The sequence below is a fragment of the Passer domesticus genome, chromosome 3 (genome assembly GCF_036417665.1).
Source record: "Passer domesticus isolate bPasDom1 chromosome 3, bPasDom1.hap1, whole genome shotgun sequence".
In the NCBI taxonomy this organism is placed as follows: Eukaryota; Metazoa; Chordata; class Aves; order Passeriformes; family Passeridae; genus Passer; species Passer domesticus.
Window position 1 is genome coordinate 40,079,146 of NC_087476.1, and position 19,032 is coordinate 40,098,177.

The 19,032-nt window shown below is 38.9% G+C and overlaps 1 protein-coding gene across 3 annotated transcripts in view; it reads right to left on the minus strand.

The window, feature by feature from the left end:
* Positions 1–5,832: 5,832 nt before the first annotated feature.
* The window catches only part of MMS22L (MMS22 like, DNA repair protein), a 90,097-nt gene continuing 76,897 nt past the window's right edge, over positions 5,833–19,032 (minus strand). For 2 of the 3 annotated variants that reach the window (XM_064412748.1, XM_064412747.1), the window contains 5 exons: positions 15,463–15,674; positions 13,022–13,188; positions 11,493–11,589; positions 10,209–10,376; positions 5,833–7,955 (listed from right to left, as the gene is read on the minus strand). In XM_064412748.1, the coding sequence (XP_064268818.1) occupies positions 7,871–7,955; positions 10,209–10,376; positions 11,493–11,589; positions 13,022–13,188; positions 15,463–15,674 (729 nt within the window). In that variant the 3' untranslated portion in view covers positions 5,833–7,870. Of the gene's footprint in view, positions 7,956–10,208; positions 10,377–11,492; positions 11,590–13,021; positions 13,189–15,462; positions 15,675–15,698; positions 18,603–19,032 lie in introns of those variants that run through there. The other variant, XM_064412749.1, reaches the window with a different exon arrangement.

Consider the following 19,032-nt stretch of genomic DNA (forward strand, 5'->3'; position numbering starts at 1 on the left):
CCACATTTACAATTATCAATGAACAGTCTCATTTTGTCCAACATATGGTCCCACAAATCACTGGCCTCCAGAGGCTAAACAGGTGTAGAACAATGTCAATATTTATTTATTTATTCTTTCAGTTTATATAGCGTGTCTCCATTCCACTCTCCAGGCATATGCCAGCTCACAGCAAATACTCTAACCCAGTATATTTTGGCTTTGCTTGGCTCCTGCAGTCCCTGTCTCTTATCTCTGTGTTTTATTTACATATTGAACAAAAATGTCAATGTTTGTAAATATTAACCAAGCATGTAATTAAATCTTACTCTATTTCTGATTTATGGATACTCTGCACTTCTCTGCCTCACCTACTGATCAGCTCCCTGCCACTGTGCTGCTTGAGCAGACCTGTCAAATTCCTGCTGATGCTCCTGCTAATGCCACATGTGGAATGTGCTGCAGCAGTAGCCTGTGCCTGCTGGACAGGAACAGGTTTGACTTTGTCCAGTGAGCAGTGCTTTCTAACCAAAACTATCTTTTAAGGGTCTGATTACAGGGAGGTAACTTTATTATAATTTCTGTCTCCTGCTGGGCAGTGTACTGCTGGAACATCACCTTTCCTTTTCCATACTTTTCAGACTAGAATGTTTTATGGTTGGGTTTTTGTTGCTTTTGTTGGGTTTTTTTGGTTGGTTTTGGTTTTTTTTTTGTTTGTTTGTTTGTTTGTTTTTTTTTTGCTGAGCTTCCTCACTTTCCCTGCCTAGAGCAGAGCTGTGGCTGCACAGTCTTTGCCTGGCACGCTGGCTGGAGTTGCTGACAGCATCTCCCTCTGTGCAAAAAGCACACCTATATCTAGGCAGGACTTTTCTCTATGCTGTGTGGGAGCTGGGTAGGCTGTACATCAAGACACATTTTAATTTCTTGGTTTAATTTGTTTCATCTCCTGGAAATCTGCATGAAAGGGACAGCTCTCTGAACAGTCCAGTTACAGAAATTGTTTTCCTTTGTGGGTTGCAGGGCCCAAGCCAGGCAAGTAGACAAACTTAGGTGTGGCTTTCAGGGACAAAAACGGAGTACATGTCTCATTTTCAAGAGAAGGATGGCTAAAATAATCAAAATCTGTGTGCAGGGGGTTTGAGTCTCATCCTGGAGGGACCCCACCAGGTGAGTGATCTGCTTTTGTTTTGGGGGCAGAACCAACACTTCCTGTTTGTAAAGCCCAGGGCACTTCTGGACAATTGTGCAAAGTGTGTTTTCTATGTCTCAGCTTAGTTTGGAGACTTTTATTCCTAAGTGTCATAGTTTACCACAGCTGTAGCTATGGAATAATTTCTAAACTGCTGCTTCTGGAGAGCAGGGGGAGGGATTAGGATGGATCAGGGTGACTGCTGAGCAGTGGCAGAAAGGGGCAGTAGTGGCCTGGGTATGAGAAGCAGAGGGGAGCAGCTTCCTTATGCAAAGCAGCATGTGCCTCTTGGTTCAAGGTCTGAAAGGCAAGAAAGTTGTTTGTCATGTTTGTTCTGCCCTTTAGACACTTCTGCTGCTCTGGTTGTTGTCACCAATTGTCTGCACTGTGAATGGCAGTTTTAAACAGCTGTGCAATTGCATTATATTGGTTAGGGGTACCTCTGCCACAGAGCCTCAGGACAACACATATGCTCCTATTAGTGTCAGGATCCTGCTCTGGCTCTTAATCATCAGGCTCCACTGATTACAGAGGTCTTTCACAGCAACCTTAGTCATTTAGGCTTTTGTGTCACACTTTCCTATCTGGGTCTTTCTGCTTTTGTTACAGGACAGATGGAGGGTGCTTTGCTGCACCTGAAGTCAGAAAATGCCTCATAGCTCTTGCCAGATGAGCAAAACCCAGTTAATTACTATCAGGTAAGAAAAGCGACGAGTGTGGATGCAAAGAGCAGGCAGAGAGCACCCTGTTGTGGCTGAGGGGTCTCAGCTGGAAGGAGCAAGGATGGGGGAGAGTAAGGCTGGCTTCACCTGCCACCTGCAGCTGTGCAGGACTCCTGCAAAGGCTGCCTGGGGAGCTGGAGTTTCTGACAAATCATGGCCTCGCTCTGCCATCCTTCCATTGAATGTCTCTGACTTCTAAAACTGCTATGGTTGCAGAATCCTGTGCATGACCTCCTGATCCACCTGTGATGTTCTAAATTTGTACTGTTTTGGGCAGACGTACAACTCTGAACCCAACCTTCGTCCCTGCCCAGCCAATTGGCTTTGGTACTCTGGCACAGTTTAGCTCAGTTTTTCCACACAGCCTTAAAGCTGTCCAGAACAAGAATTATTATTTCCATGCTTGCTGGTTCTTTTGCCACAGTCTGATCATCACAGTGGGAGAACAGATGCCAGCACAAGGTATCTATCCAGCTAGGAGTGCACAAGGTAAGGGGCCAAGTTGCAACCAGTGAGAACTCACTACTTCTTCAGAGAAAGAGGTGTTCTTACCAGTGAATAATGCAGCAGTCACTGACTGTCCTGTTTGGAAGAGAGTGCAGTTCTATGCCCTGAATTCCTTAGATTTACACATTAAGGCTATTTATATCTGCAGCTAAAACTTTTGGGCCATAGGATCTTGAAGAGCTGTACTGAAGAGCTGTTCTCTGATCTTTTCCAGGCCACACCCACAAAGAATAATATTCCATCCTTTATATAGCTTTAATTAAAGTATATATATACTTCACAAGCATCAGCAGCACCATAAATATATATACTTCACAAGCAGCAGCAGCACCAACAGCCTCTTCTGCCACTTTGGTGTCTTTTGAGCATTTCACACCCAAGTGCTGACTAAAGGAACACTCACACTCGATAAGCCAGTGTGCAGCAGTTCTTCTTCTGTAATGTTTTTTTAATCCTTTGACTTCTAGTTGTGGCTTACGATTTTATTTTCTTCTTAGTTTAGCAGCTTTTGAGCCAAGTTCCTGGCTTTCAGAAGAGCTGAAACTTCTGTAACAATTTTTCATCTAAATTTTGCCTTCCCCAGTTACCCTCCCCCAAACCTGTACAGACATTTAGTACATCAGTTGCAGAATCGTGGAGAAACAGATAATTGAATATTCACACATGCAGAAACAACCCAGGCAGAATGTGGAACAATGTGGAAACAGGCGCGAAAAGAGGCGGCATCTGTTTATTGAGAATTAAAATGTAGAATAAATTAAGAGGGCAAGGTTGAAACACTTCATCTGCAGACAAGAGTTTGTAGGGGAGGAAAACTGCAGGAAGTTTATCACATAGACTGTGTATAAAGGACTTACACTGTTCTATTTTTGCAAAATGAAGGGGGTTTTCCCCCCTCCAAGGACACGTTATAAAGGGATAAATTGTCCACATAAAGAATGGTTTTCCAATAGAGATGATTATATATAACAGTTTCACAGTAATGCCAGAATTGAAATGCTAAAAACGTTAATGTTGCAATACTTCAAGTACTGAAGAACAGAATAAGTATTTTTAGCAATACCCTCAATTCATGTAAGCAAATGCTGTGCTAATTTTTCCACTGGTGCCTAGGCAGGTCATGCTGAGCCTTTCCAAAACAAATAATGAATTTACAAATTTGCATTTTTAATGCCTGTTTAGGTGTCATTCTGCAAGGAGAAGGGTAGAGCCAAGACAGTGTTTGATGGACTGACAAATGCAGTGAATTTGGTTGCAATGTGGAATTACTCTGCTGGCATTTCCAAAGGCCTGTAAAGATACCACATCTACGAATAGAGGATCTGAGCTTTTGCTTTTTATTGTTGTTGTTTTTCTGTACATACCTTTGCACTTTGTACATTAGGCTTGCAAAAGGTTTACCACTTTAAAGCTGCTCAAGTAGACAAAAGCCATATCCTAGTCATTCATCATAAAACAAGCTTAATTATGCTGGGACACATTGACAGTGCATCAGATTTTTAATCTTCAACATAATTTTATAACCATTGCTAACAGATGGGCTGATTACACTGAATTTGGGTTTTAAGTAATAGTTAAAAATTCTAAAATATGATTAAACTGGAAATACCAATTGCATACCTAATTTTTAAAAAGCTTCTGAAAGAAGGAAAACCAGAGTGCAGTAAAACTCCCTTTTTTGTTTCCTGAGGGAACTATATTGCATTTAAGTGTAGAGTGATCAAAGTTCCTTAGATGACCAAGTAATTTATGCTATTGGCAGCTCCTCTTCTGTCCAATTACAACAGATAGGCCAGGACCTTATTCTTTCTACGGGTCTGCTGCTCTATTCCAGCATAAAAGATGTGAATTTTTCTATTTCAGAACCTCTTTTTTATCAAAACACGTACCCTTCCCCCCCCCCTTTTTTCCCCCCATTCAAAATGAAAGCAAAGAGTAATTAAAATTAGGATGTTTCTGCTCTTCAATAACAATAACAAATGTAAAATTCTTATGAAACGGAGGGACAGCTTTGTGGGACTAAAGAAAGTCATGTGAATTCTGAACAGAAGGTATTTTATTTCATGTTATCTTGTTAAGGTTACTAAAGGAAAGATAAGCCAGTCTTCCCTCTGTCTGCCATTGTTCATCATGTGCTGGACATGTGTTTCGCATCACAAGGGTGATAAATGGGTCAGAGGTGATTGGTATCCTGAATTCTGGAATAGGGGAAATGTAAAGATTAAATACTGTCTATTTAGATCTTCAATTCTGTGCATTGCAGAAAAAAAGGGTGCTTAGTATATATACACACACTTCACAAAAATGTGTGTTGTGATAGTTAAACCATCACACCACATCTTCTTATATCCTGGAAACTGTCCTCTGGCCAAGGAAATGAGTGTGGAAAATTCTGGCAAGGCTCATGATGGCTCATTTTCAGCCAGGTCTCCCATTAGCAGTATTAGCATTTCCAAATGAAAGGACATTCTGGTCACAGACTGAGGGCAAGAAAAAGCATACAGAAATTTAACATTTTGTTAAAAGTCCACTGACAAACAGTGACTCTGTAGTTATGAGTAATTAATTAGATGTCTGCTAGTTTTGGCTGGGATGGAGTTAATTTTCTTCACTCACTTTCTTTGTCATAGAGATGTTTTTGTTATTGCTGAGCAGGGCTTACAGAGCCAAGGCCTTTTCTGCTTCTCATTCTGCCAGGCTGGGGAGGGGCTGGGAGGAGACACAGCTGGGACAGGTGGCCCAAAGTGACCAAAGGGCCATTCCAGAGCATGGGACATCATGCTCAGTACATAAAGTGGGGGAAGAAGGAATACACATTTGGAGTCATGGTGTTCATCTTCCCATGTTATGTGCTACACTGTTACGTGTCATGGGGCCCTGCTGTCCTGGAGATGGCTTGGCTGCTGGCTGGGGTTAAACCCATCACAACATTCAAAATAGCTTAATACCATAAATTTTTCATCATATAGATGGGTTTGAATGATTAAATTTCTCTGAGTTAAGTACTCTTTTTATTTTCAGGACTTTTCAACATCTGTTGCAGAATTTACAGCTGCAGGAAATGTTCATCCATGCAGCAGTGGTACTTTTAAACAATGTACTGAGAGACACCATCTCTAAGTAAAACACCCCTGCAATGAGTAGCAATCTTCAAATGAGTGAGGTTGCTTAGAACCTCATCTTACCTGACCTTTAATGGTTCCAGGAACAGTGTCTACCAGCTCTCTGAGAAACCTTGTCCCAGTGTTTCACCATCCCCATAATAAAAAAAAAATAATTCTTTCATATATCTAGTTTGAATCTACCCTTTTTAAAATCAAACTTTTCAGTGTAAAATACTATAGAAAGGTTCAATTTAAATAATGTTTATTGCCTTAAGCAGCCTCTATACAGACAGCATCTAATAAGATATATATATATATATTTTTTTTTAGCTTTTAGGTTTTTCTATATTTTAGTTAAAACCAGCATTTTCTTTGTCCCTCCTGACTGGTTTTGGACTGCTGTTTGGTGTATGCTTGGTAGGTCAGCATAAACTAGCACTCTCCAAGTGTTCCTCTCACTAATACTATTGGAACTATCAGTCACATCTGCAAATGCCCATACCACTCATCAGATCCCCCATTTGGCACTGGTTGATGACTGTGATGTAAAATGTCTTGTTTCTGTTTGCATTAACTTTGTGACAAAGAAGAATGATAGTTTCCAAAGTGTTTAAATTAGTTTCTCACGTGCCAGGAGCTGCTATGCTTTTACATAAAGTCCTGTTGCTTTTTCAGAAACTTCCAGCCACCACAGATAGTATTAAATATGTCTTTAATAACCTACTAAACACATCATTAAGTGCTTCATTGTAATATCTGTTCTATCCTTTAAAATCACAGTTTTTACTTTCAGGAAGTAATACTACAGTCAGACATCTGTTCTGGGATCTACTGTGTGGTAGGACTCAAATTTCAAAAGGCATCTCAATTAATTTCTCTTGGAGAGGGGTGTTTTTAATTTTTTTCAAAAAAGCTTTTCAGAAGCAGAATCCTCCTGGGATGAATAAAACTCTCAGGTACATAAGCTTACAAGAAGCTACAATGCAAGTTCAATAAGTTACTTTCATAATGAAAAGAACCTCCATGTTCTGCACTATTAAGTAGCCTAAAGAGGCTTTTAGTTACTGCATTATCTGAAGTACTGATAGCCGATTTAGGCAAGAAGATTATCTAGTTCAACTTGATAAGATTACTGTAACGAAAGAGAGGCTGCTCTGAACAAGATTTTAGGGATTTTTGTGGTGCTATTAGACATAAAAATAATTTTTCCTTCCCGTTAACATTGTAAAATTAAAATGTGAGTAACTTTAAAAGTAAGAGCCTGCTCCCTGGTGTTGCCGTTAATGGCAAACCCACTCCAAAGTCCAGTAAGTAGTTTCAGAAAGCTTCAGATTATTGAGAGAAGTGAAAAGTGTAGATACCATAGCCATTAATGAAAGTTTCCTGAGTACTTTAGGGAAAAAAAATGTAGAAAAAGTTACAGAGCTAGATCCACCCAGGAAAGACCCATAACACAGCAAAAGATTTGAAAGATCCAACTTTCCCAGCAAACAGGAATAATTATTAGCCTATCATCAAATGAAGAGTTTTTAAATTACAAGTTTGTCCTCTCTTCTTTTTCCCTCCCACCTTTCACACCTAGTATAAGTGGATAACTAATAATGTCATGACTAATTAAAAGACCATTGGGACCCCCGGAAAATACAGATCAATTTTAAGAACATAGCATTGAAAAGGAAGGGAACAGGAAATCTAAACCTGCCTTTTCTTATATTACCCACAAAGAAAACAGAGAAGTTTTACAATGGAATATGAAATATTGAAATGTTTTAATACAGGTGGAATTTAAAGACAGCTATATACATTCTGTGCAACATAAACAAACATATTAAAAAATACTCTCTCTTAACACAAGTTTTATCACATTGGTGAAACACCTGGTGAATGCACTGCATTCAACAAGTTGAGTACTAGAGAGCACATGTTCTTCCCATTCTACTAAAATAATAAATTAGAAATTACAAAATTATAATTTTCATAAGAACAGACTGAATAAGTTTTTCAAATGTACACTATTAAGAGGGACAGGTCTCATTCAATGTGAACCTGGTTGTGAAATTCTTTGAAATCTGGTCTTGTGTGTTGCAATACAAGCTCTGTTCAGACAGACATTTGAATCTGTAATAAATTAGCTTTCAATCTTTCTACTCATCAGGATATTGAGTCAATCTTCAAATGCATGACAGTAATAAAATACTAAAGTTTTTTTTTTTTTAATTTGTACATAAATTGGGGAAAAAACAATGACAAAAATTGATACATGTATTTCCATTGTACAGATAAAGAACTTGTCTCGTGTGTCGTAGTCTGTAGTTTTAGGTACCAACAATGTCATAACGTCCAAGAGGAAAGGATTAATCACCAGTACATTACTGATCTGTCTCATTTTCCAGGTTTTGTATCTCATTTTGTCCAGCCTCTGCAAGGTGAGATAAGAGTCTCTTATAGGCTTCTCTGTTGGGGGAAAAAAACCAAAACATATAACATGTTATTTTAATAATCTCACACATTCTAGGAGTTAAAGTGTGTAATTCCCAAACACATTTAGATATTGAGATATTAAAACATTTTAACTTCCCCCCACCTATTCATCTGCTTTTTTGCTGTGACTCTTTAGCATGGCCAGATGAGAGGAAGAATAGGGACTGCACTGTTTACAGCTAGAAGTGTAGTGGAGCAGCTTAGAAGCCTACTTGTTTAATAAACTGCTGTGAAATACAAGTTCCTTATTTAAAAATGTGGAGTTTCCAAGGCCTAGATGGTATTAGCATTCAGACTTGATGATGTTTGCTCTCTCATTCCTGCCTAAGCAATCCTTGTGACTCTCACCACAGCACAGTGATGTGAGACCCTCGCACTTGGGTACAGCCCAAGCACTGAACCAGATTCAGACCACCATCCTCAACCAAGGACAATGACTGTTTTAAAAGAAACCTGGAATTCAGAAGGGAATTGTCACTCAAGTGGATTTTCCAGAAGAGTGCATATGTGTTGGTGACACTTTTCACCTTAAGTTCATTCTAATACTCTCCAACCCAAACAATGTAATTATTGTTAAAGTACTGCCTCTGACATTTAGGTCTTTTCTAATTATCTATTTTTGTCATGAAATATTAACTTGAGCAAACAAAACTGCAGTTTTCATATTAGTTCCTTGCAATTACAACACTGGACATCACCACTATAAGCATTTAATGCAACTTCTGAACCTTCTTTTACAGATATGGATTTGCACTTTAATGTCTACAGTAATTGCACTGAATATATTAATATCATGTTATTTAGAGTCTAGGACCAAAGAGAGAAAAATCAGGTGTTCTTGAAGAGAGAAAATAGTGTTTTTACAATAAAATGCTCATGGATCACCTTAGTCTGCTGGGTAATGGAGCACATTCTAAATACAAATTACTAATAGAAAACATCGGCAACAGATTAGATAACACATATGGTTTAAGTGATGAGCATAAAGAAAATGTAGCTCTTCAGTAATCTCCAAACATGTATTTCAGGAAGCTCGAACAACCTGCATGCTTTCAGCATTTTGTAGATAATGGGATGAATGTTACAATATTAACAGTATTCAACAAAAGAAAAACAAGCAGAAATTTTAGCTATGAAACACATTATCAAAGAATGAAAAGCAGGTCATGTGAAAATCCTTCATATAATGGTAAATCAGGCTGATCCTGGGCACATTCTCTTAAATAAAAGCAAATGCAGTTGTTGGTAGTGAATAGTAAAAAGTGAGTAATGTAATTACAAATGAATTAAATACATTTTTCATTAAATTATAGATGACTACCCTGTGAGTACCCTTCATTGTCTCACGAGTTATTTTTGCACAACTCTTGTCTTTTGGATTTCTTATAGCCCAGGCCCTGCCGACACACAGCTCAAAAGTTCCCCAGTGTGAGGCATGAGTGGATTCTCCCCTTTGAGTAGTCCCAGGATTCCCTCAGACCACAGGAGAGTCATGGGCAGCCTGCCAGTGAGCAGCACTAACAGGAGGAGCCCTTTTGGCTCAGGTGCCACATGAGGCAGAGCTTCCTGGAGTTTTGTAGCAGTACTTGCATAGATGCTGAAAGGTCAGTTCTGCATCTGCACCCAGACACCACCATCCCTGCAGAGCTGCTCCCCTCCTGTGCCATTTTCTCCTAAGGCCAGATGGATTCACATGTCAAATATTTCTGTCCTGAGTTCTTGGGGGGCAAACAGAGGAAGCATGAGCCTGCTGTGCCTATTGGAGCCAACCTATCTGGACACCCACAACTCTTCTAAGTTTAGATTATTAGACAGCTCTTGATATTAAGTTGGGGTATTTATTTTCCAAGCATCTCAGGCCATACTTGATTACAGTATAATTTCACAGATGACCCATAAAGTCCTCTAAAACAGGGACTAACAGGAAAATTCTTTGGGTAAGGCATTCCTAATTCTGTTTTGCAATATACATTGTAGAGACAACCTGGCTTCACAAAAATTCTACTCTGGTCTGTGGATCCTAGTATCAAAACATCTCTGGAAATATTTAGCAAATATAGATGGCTTAAAACTATGAAAGGCTTGAGTTAAAGGAGATTTCTGGCTGAAAACACTTAAAAATCACTCATTTTTGAGTGTCTGTGTTGCTGTCTTAACACTGCCTTCTTTCAACAGAATAAACCTCTCTTATTCATTGCAAAAAATAATATTAAATGAAAATCAAACCTCTGTGCAGCATTTCTTCCAAGGCCTTGTTTGTGCTCAGAATCCTTCAGAGACTGTGTGATTGTGGGAATCAGGCTGGTAACTAAAGTCTGATCCAAGACTGCCACTGTTTCCAGGATGCTGAAAACCCGGTGATCATAGACAGCAGTGTAGTCCTGGATAAACTGCCTGAGGGGGATACAGGGGCATTTAATGCAGGTCAAAACTAGATGCAGAGAACATACCAACAACAACTGTAGAGTCTAATCAGAACAAACAGTCTGGCTGCATAGCAATTTTCATATTCTAACACTGGAATACTCTACCTGGAAAACTTTCTCTAAACAAAGGGTGGTTTTGAACCCTAATGCTAAAAATTCCACACATTTATTTTCAAGTAATTTGTCAGATTCTGCTGCTGTTTCACCAGGACTGCCTTGTTCATAATGTGTGTGAATGCAAAACTAAACCATATATTTCTTATTTAATAAATAATAATAATAATAAAAAGACTAACAAAACAAGAGTTTTGATTCAAATTTGCAGAACAATGTTGGCATTTCTTAAAACGCTCCCCTGGATCTTAGATAGGGCAGATAATTAGATGGAAGCACATCCATTTGCCATCCTGAGGACCTGAAGGCTCACAGATTACATGCTTAGCACCCTAAGGATGACACATCCAATGAAATTGATGTATCACATATAGACTAGCATTCCCACAAACATCCATTCTTTTTTCAGTGAGTCTCTCTCAAGGCTTTCACCTAGACCTAGCCCAATACAGCAGCAGTGCTTAAGCTTTGCAGAATGTCTTTTGAGTGCCAGGTCATGCAGCTCTTCTACTGCAGCCATGCAAGATAGAGGATTCATTTTGCAGAGCTATGAAATAAGGATAATTTACATTATAATAATCTATTATATTGTCAAAAAATCAAATAAAAAAAAGCTAAGCTTTTTATATGAATATTAGCTGCACTTCAGATTAGGCACACACATCTTTCACAGCACCATCAGCATTCCCAAGGAGTTTTTCCAAGGAGTTTTTCCCATCTCAGGAAAAACTATATGCCTATCAAAATAGTGCCTCATTCATGAGGAAGCAGGTATGCCTGTCATTTCTGTTTTTCTGCTCTGGCTTTTTGACAAAGCTCAATTCAAATCCAGTGCCAAAAGTACCATTACTAAAATACCATAAACAACAACAATGCAGCATGTTAGGATAATTAGTTATTTTAAGAAAACATGTTTGCTGTCAATTGGCTTCCAGCAGCTTTGCTGCCAGTTGGCATATTTTCTGGTTACCTAAATACAGAAGTCAGCTGGGTGGCATGTTCTCCTCCTGACCCTCTTTGGCAGCCTTCTATCATGTACTGTACAATGTCTGTAGATATTTTTTTAACTGCAAAAGAAAAATCACAAGATTCACATAGAGCTCTTGAACTGACCATCTGGAGTATGTCTTTCATGAAGACAAAAATTTTTAAATGAGAAAAAAAAAGGTTTAATCTTTCTTTGTTGCAAGTGAAATGATTGTGAGAGCACTCAGATTGGCTATAAAGAACAGAATGAGTCATGGGTTTGTGCAAAAGTCTTATTTTCACCACCAGTATCCTTTAAACAGATTTTTAAATACACAATGTTTTTTTTTAAGTTAAAGCCAAGAGATACACATTTAGAGGAAATAGAGGTTTTATTTAAATATAAGTTCTGTTTATATTCTTTAAGCATTCCTATTTGATTCAAAAGAAAGGTAGTCACAGCATTATATCCTGCTCAAAGCTGTGTGGATATACTCCATAATTTCAGTGGTAGAGATTGTTCTGAAATGTACCCTAACTGCTTTTTAAGGAAAAAAAAAACCAAACTAAAAAACTCAACAACCTCCCCCACTATTTTCTCAATAATTGTTTCCAAAAAATACCCAAGTTGCAAGATACATCTCTTCCTTTATAAAGGTGGAACTGGGCTGCAAGGACTTTTCCAGAAGGGTGTGGCAGAGCCCTGTCCAGGCAGGCAGGGAGCTGGTGGCTACACCAACACAAGACTTCCAGCTCCAATGTGCCAGCTCATTGCCTGGCACATTGCAAGGTGGGTACTCAGCTTTTAGCAGATATGGCTGTGATGGCAAAAAGGGGAAAAAAATTGGTGATGACTGAGCCAATTTTCTAAGCACATCTTGTCCCTGAAAGTATTATAGACCAGAATCAAACAGTACTTTATAAGAGAAAATTCCCAGGAGAAGTCAGAGGTGAATCCAAATTTTGCTTAATGCCTCTCTAGCAGCAAGAAATGGAAATTCTGAACTCAAGTACATTCATTATACAATGGTGGGGTGAAAAGAGTGCTTCATTCCTTAAGTAGCTAAAAATCAAGATGTTCTTGCTACAAAACAAGGCATGCTAAAAGAAGAAAGAAGGCTCAAAGATACCTTCAGAGAGCAACATGCTACTTTTAATCCATTTATAATGCCTCTATGGGGAGAACATACACTAGTCTTATTTGGTCTCAAAACTTTAGGGGGTAGAAAAGTTCCACAATTGCTAATGGAGGAGATTACATGGGAAGGATGGGGAAAAAAGGAAAGGCCTTCAGATTCCTGAGAAGTTGATTAGTTCATTAGAGAGTTAAATGAGGCAGGACTTCCCTGCCTGAGAGGCAGAAGTCCCAGACCAGTTAATGAAAAAAAAAAAAAAAAGCCTCATCCAGTTTAGCCAGACAGATTGTTTTATTCACCTCATCTGAGAGTCTTAAATACTGGGATTAAAGATGCTCAGCAGTGCAGAAATCTTGCAGGCGTGGAGAGATATACTTAAAGCAAACAAACAGCTCACCTTGCAGCTCATTAACCAGTACCAAGCACTTCAACACAGCTGGGAGAACCAAGTCTATGTCACACAGTTCAGTGCTCTGGCTTCTCTGAAGTACTTCAAGAATGAAAGCAAGAACAGAGGCCAAGCGAGGAGGTGGAGCATGCCCTTTGAACTGCAGGTAGTTTTCCCTGGGAAGACAAAGCAAGCCAGAACAAAGTCTATGATTTGGGTTTTTTTTTTTCACGTAATGCAAGCACTGTATACCTTAAAATAACTGTGATATTTCAGCAGGAGGCCTATTACATAGATTTCTATCTTTATCTAGGCTTAAATAATGGCTTCTATTTATCTTAGTCGTAGCAATGACTCCCAGTTTGTCAGAGGACAGTGATATCTTCTGACTCTTCTGTTCAGAAAGGAGTGAGAAATAAAAGCCATCATAATTACAGATAAAAACCCAAGTGTGACTATTAAAAGCTAAATACAAAGGGAGCTTCATAATATAATTGAATTCATGAGGGAATCAAGATTCTAAAATCCTAAACCAACATGCATAATACAACTGTTAATTAATAACATTATTTAGCTTTATGTGCTTTTGCAAACTCACAATCATACTTGTTGTAACAGCTCTGCTGTTACACTGGTACTGTTATTTAATTTTTGTAAACAGTATGTTGTAACAGGACAGCCAATGACTGATTTTGTTCTGTCAGAATTGACACAAACATCTCCAATATAAAATCTGGCACGAGGATAAAAGGTGACCTGTCAATCTGCGACAAGAGCAAATTTCAACATCACACACATGGAGTGTTCCAATTTTTAACATATTGATTTGTTCATTTTCCACAAAAGAAAACAAGAATATGAACTACTGTTGGTTTGGCACCACAAATTAATGGAATCTGAAGACAGTAAGTTTTGAAGGTGAAAGAGAACACAGCATTTATTTATCAGTCAGCAAGAGCACTCCCAGAACCTTCAAAAAAACATTTTAAGTTATTAAATATTAGGTACTGTTATCTACTCAAACAAGGCACATATGTTGGCTGAGCAATGCGTCAATTAAAAACCAGCATCCTTATTAAAAACTCAAGAGTGCTTCTACAACTTTTAAATTAAATGTGACTTCATCGCACTGCTCCAGAGCACTGGTGTGACTTGGCAATTGAAAGCTGTGACACTCACAGTTCTTGTATCATGTGGTCTGTCTTACTTTAATATTAGCAACTCTGAAATCTTCTGTCTCATTAATTACTCTGAAAATTTCCCACAATTTTTTTGTGTGTTCTTCTACTACAACAGCTCTCTGAGCCAGATAGTACAATCCTGATGGTGTGGTTCTCTTTCCCCTCTGCAGCAGTAATACATTCACTGCTTTCATACAGCAAAGAGGCAAACAAACTGCACCTGTTTGTGTACAGACTCCATGACTGCCTCAGGACCACCCAGCATTGGCAAACCAGAGTGCTGCTCAGTTCTAACACATTCTTCCCAGACCACTAAGGAATGTTTCACATCTTAAAAATCACCAAGTGCCATTACACCTTCAGAACAGTCCACTCTCAATCCCCATGTTCACGTATACATGCACACATTCAAAAATTATTTTAATGAGATGACAAAGTTTGGGTATCCAAAAACATGTCAGAACTAAGACTGCAAAATCTTAACTGACTCCCTTAATAGGTGATAATACAGGCTTTACTTTCAGGATTGCCTATCATATTTACCTAAGATCAACAGTGACATTCTTATTCTGATCAACATGTGTACCCACTCTTTTAACAAATAAAGATCCAATTACGGTGGATATAGGCCTGTATTTGAGGGGGTTGAAATCCTTTCCCAGCATGGAGAAACAGTACAGATTGTTCGCTATCCTGCAGTACATAAAACAAGTGTCAGCCTCTCAGCAGCAGGAACAGAGATTGCTGTTGACATCATGTGAGTGGTGACAGCACAGTGAACAAATACTGTCTCCTTGCTTGTCTTCCTGTTCCCACACCCCCAGTTTTCCATGTCCCCTGGGCAGCTGGCACACCTGTGTAAGCTCTGACACTTAGAGAGCAACAAGGTCCCCCATGCACAGGTAACTGTGGCAGCTCTAAGCACTACAACTCTGTACCCCTAAATACAGCCTGAGACACACACATGATGATGTCTATTGGAGCATAATTTTTCTAGAAAAGGACTTGCATTTCACGTGACCTCCAGCAATACTTTTTGTTGTGGCCTAGGACTTTTATCCTTAATTACTCTCTCACAAATCATTCCAATTTCACTCTCCTGCTGCATAAACACTGTCCTCCCTTTGCTCCCTGCCCAGCAACTCCCAGGCTCTTCCAAGAGCCACACCATGAGCTGAGAGGAAAGCAGAGGCCTGAGCTCATGAGTTATTTGTGAAATCTGAATCTGAAACCTGAGTAAGTGATGTTTTATACCCCACTGGTCCTTACCTTATGACATGCCAGGTGGTTTTGCGCAGACGGAGCAGCTGGGGGGCTGTGATGGAGCTGCCCAAAGCAGTGAGCAGAGGATGCTGCCCGGCACTGGCCACAGTCGGGGAGGAAGGCAGGAATCGTCCAAAATAATGGCGAATGATGCTCCCAAGAAGTTGATTTAAATAGGCACCCTGTGTTTGGGACTGACAACATATGAAGGACAGGCCCTGTAGAAGAAAATTTTAGAAAGTGAGGAATTAAATAATTTTTACCAATACAGTTGAATAAATCTTTAACAACTGTATGCTAAACACTCACTGCATGCTGTGTAAACTGCTGCACACAGTAACTATGCCTGACAAACAAGCACTGCTGATTTGCTGCAGACATGATGATCTGCAAATGAAGACAGAGGCAGGCAAGGCTTGCAAAGGAGAGAAAAATCTTTCACTACACTAATACATTGGAAGATAAGCTTTGGGACATGCAAGCTCCCCTTCAAATCCAAAATAAAATTGTGGCATTTCAGACCTGAAAAAGCTTCTGTGCCCAAAAGCTTCTCATTTCTGTTTTAAATCCTGCACATGATCTAACAAAGTATGTTAATCAGGTAAGATTTAAGATGGGACAGAAAGAATAAATACCTCATCTACTCATAAAGGACTGTGTGAATTTTTTGAAATTATTGTATAAATGATACAGCAGAAAAATGAGCACTTAGAATTGAGCTCCAACAAGAAATGATTTGCTCATAGTAGGAACAAATTAGGGTAAATTAGGCACCATTTATAAGGGATTTAGAGGAGGTTTTAAACTCTGTTTAAGATAAGGCTAAAACTGCTGTGATTTATCCAATATAAGCTATATTGATCCAGAGAAAAATCTATAATGAAAATACTTGCCCAGAAAGTGCTTATCTGAACTCTACCTGTAGTTATAGAACATATATATCTGGTCTATCCCTGAAAAAAAGAGTAGCATTCTTACTGGAATGGGTTCCCATAAGAGAAAGTTAAGATCTTGTTTCCTTCCCCCTCCTCCAATTACTGAGAGCAAGAAGAACAAATCACTAAGAAAAAAATAAAAAGGTCCCGTGATCTCCTATCTCAAGGGTCACAGTCAGCAGCACAAACAGAAGCCTCTTGAGAACTCAGTTTTCACAATAGTTTTGTCCAACAAGAATAATGGTGTAAAACAAGGTCAAGCACAGAGCTCCCTAGACAGCAATTTCAACAGTACTTCAAATTTCCATTAGCATTGCAATCCAGACTCCAGTTTTGATAGGAGGAGTATCTGTCTGAATATTTATGGTTGCTGAGGTAAACTAATGCCCCTAATATAGGAATGAACAGATCAAGCCAAGCTCGTTTTGTTCCTCAGCTATGGAAAAAGTGTATTTCTGCTGCTTTTTGTATAGAAGTCAAAAAAACCCCATTTTTTGACTCCCCAAAAACATTTTCATCTATATCTGTCTGTGTGAACATGACAGAACATTCAGGGAAAAAAATTAATAAAATAAAATAAAAATAAAAAAGCAGGCTGAGGCATAGCTGAGGGTCTTGAAATGCTGAGTTCCCACTTCTGGTTCCACAGGAAACATGAGATTTCAAGAAATGTGGTGCCTGAAGACTTGGTGGCTCTCTTAAATGCAGACTTCGCTTAAGGGTTTTACCTCCCATACTTTTAGGGTTCCTTGAGAATTGTGGCAAGTCTCAATGATAAAAACCACACTTTCTGAACTGAGGCTTTGAGTAAAACTTCAGATTTTCCCCTCCTTTAGTGTACAATGAGTATATTATTGCAGGAAAAACCTGCTGCTGCTGTATCAGAATTCTTAAAAAAGGAAGTCTGCTGCTTCTTGGCAAGTAGCAGACTCAGAGACTATTAGAGATTATAGACTATTTAGTGTGTAAACTTAAGTGTTTGATGTTTTCAGTAAGATACTGCAGTAGGCATAAAGAAGAGTTGCCTGTGCTTTCTGTAGTAAAGCTCATACAAAAAGACGGAATGTATTCCATAACCCATAATCCAAATACCAAAACTGGCCTTAGTGTTTTAACACTAAAAGAACCCAGACATCCATGACAAAGTGTATTAATTTATTGAATAAAAGGGACACAAAGAACATCACAACCTTAGAGGCTACCTGCAGGAATACATGAAGGCAGCACCTCTGAAGAACTAACAATGACAGTTGCTAAAAGGAGACAGTTATTCCAACTGAGGATCAACAAATGATACACAGTATCAAGAAGACATCAGTTATTAACTAGTAAGAGTTACTGTTTTTAAGAATGATCCTAGACTTATTAAATGGTTGCAATAAAACAAAAAGAATATTAGAATTTAGATATCTGAGGGAATGCTGACTAATTTTTGCAGGTCTAATAATTTCATTTCAAAGTGAACCAACAAGCCTAGCCTGATCCTTCATAAAAGCATTTTTGTTTTTTTGGGCTGAAATATATTGATTTGGAAACTGCATCCCAAAAAAATTAGAAAAGAACTTGGATTTCTCTCTTGGACAAAAGACCTACTGACTTCAGGTCAAAACTGTGTTCTTTATTTTGGACTCCTCATTTTCTTTACATAGTGCAGACACCAACAGACCTCCATAAGGTCTGACAACACCCTATCCCAAGTGGCACAAGGCATGAATTACCAACACTGCACAGCAGGTGCAAATCTCGAGCTACAATGGCAAAACATCTTAGGTAGTGCTGGCCAAGGATGTGATTGCAAGGTAATCTCACAGAAATGTCTTCTTTTAAATCCCACCAGTAATTAAGCAAGATGAAGGAAGCTATCATTCAAATTAGAGAAAAAAGAAACACATGTGAACTGGACTGCAATTCTGGACCAGAGAATTGAAATCAATCCCATCAGACCCCCAGGACAATCCCTACAAAGCAGATGGACTTTAAAGGGTTGATAGGGTTGCTTTCTTTTCTTTAACTATGCTCCTCAACCATCTTCTGAGGTTAAGATTTAAAAAAAAAAGAAAAAAAAAAGACATTTTAAGGGGAGCAGAGAAGCATGACATCATCTGCTCTTCATTTCAGCAGAAAGGCAACGGATTCCTGTGTGTGTTCACTGCAGGAACCTTTTGTGGCCAGAGCTGCCTCTTCTGATTTATCTGTATATCTGTAAATCACCTGTGGAGAGCAAAGAACCGATTAGTGTGGATTACTGGAACTATTCACTGCAGAAATGCCAAGCTACCTAATGATGACTTACACTGTAAGTCCCGCTGTTGGAATAAATCTGCTGTCCACCAATTAATGCTGTACAATTCCTATTAAATACATATTATAATTCACAAAATGTACTAATAAGCTTGCTCAAATACCGGACCACAGATGTGGCTCATGGGAGGGCTTTTAAGGTCTGATCTCTGACAAATGCTGAGCCTGCACAGGGCCATTAAAATCACTGGGAAATGCATGGGGCAAGCACAGAATGAAGCTCTTTTGCCATTCTCAGTATTTAGACAGAAATCAACAAATCTTCTGTATTTGGACAGAATTAACACTGATAAATCAAGCAGGGTATCTTACCTTCCCTGTCCTTATATATACAGTCCTT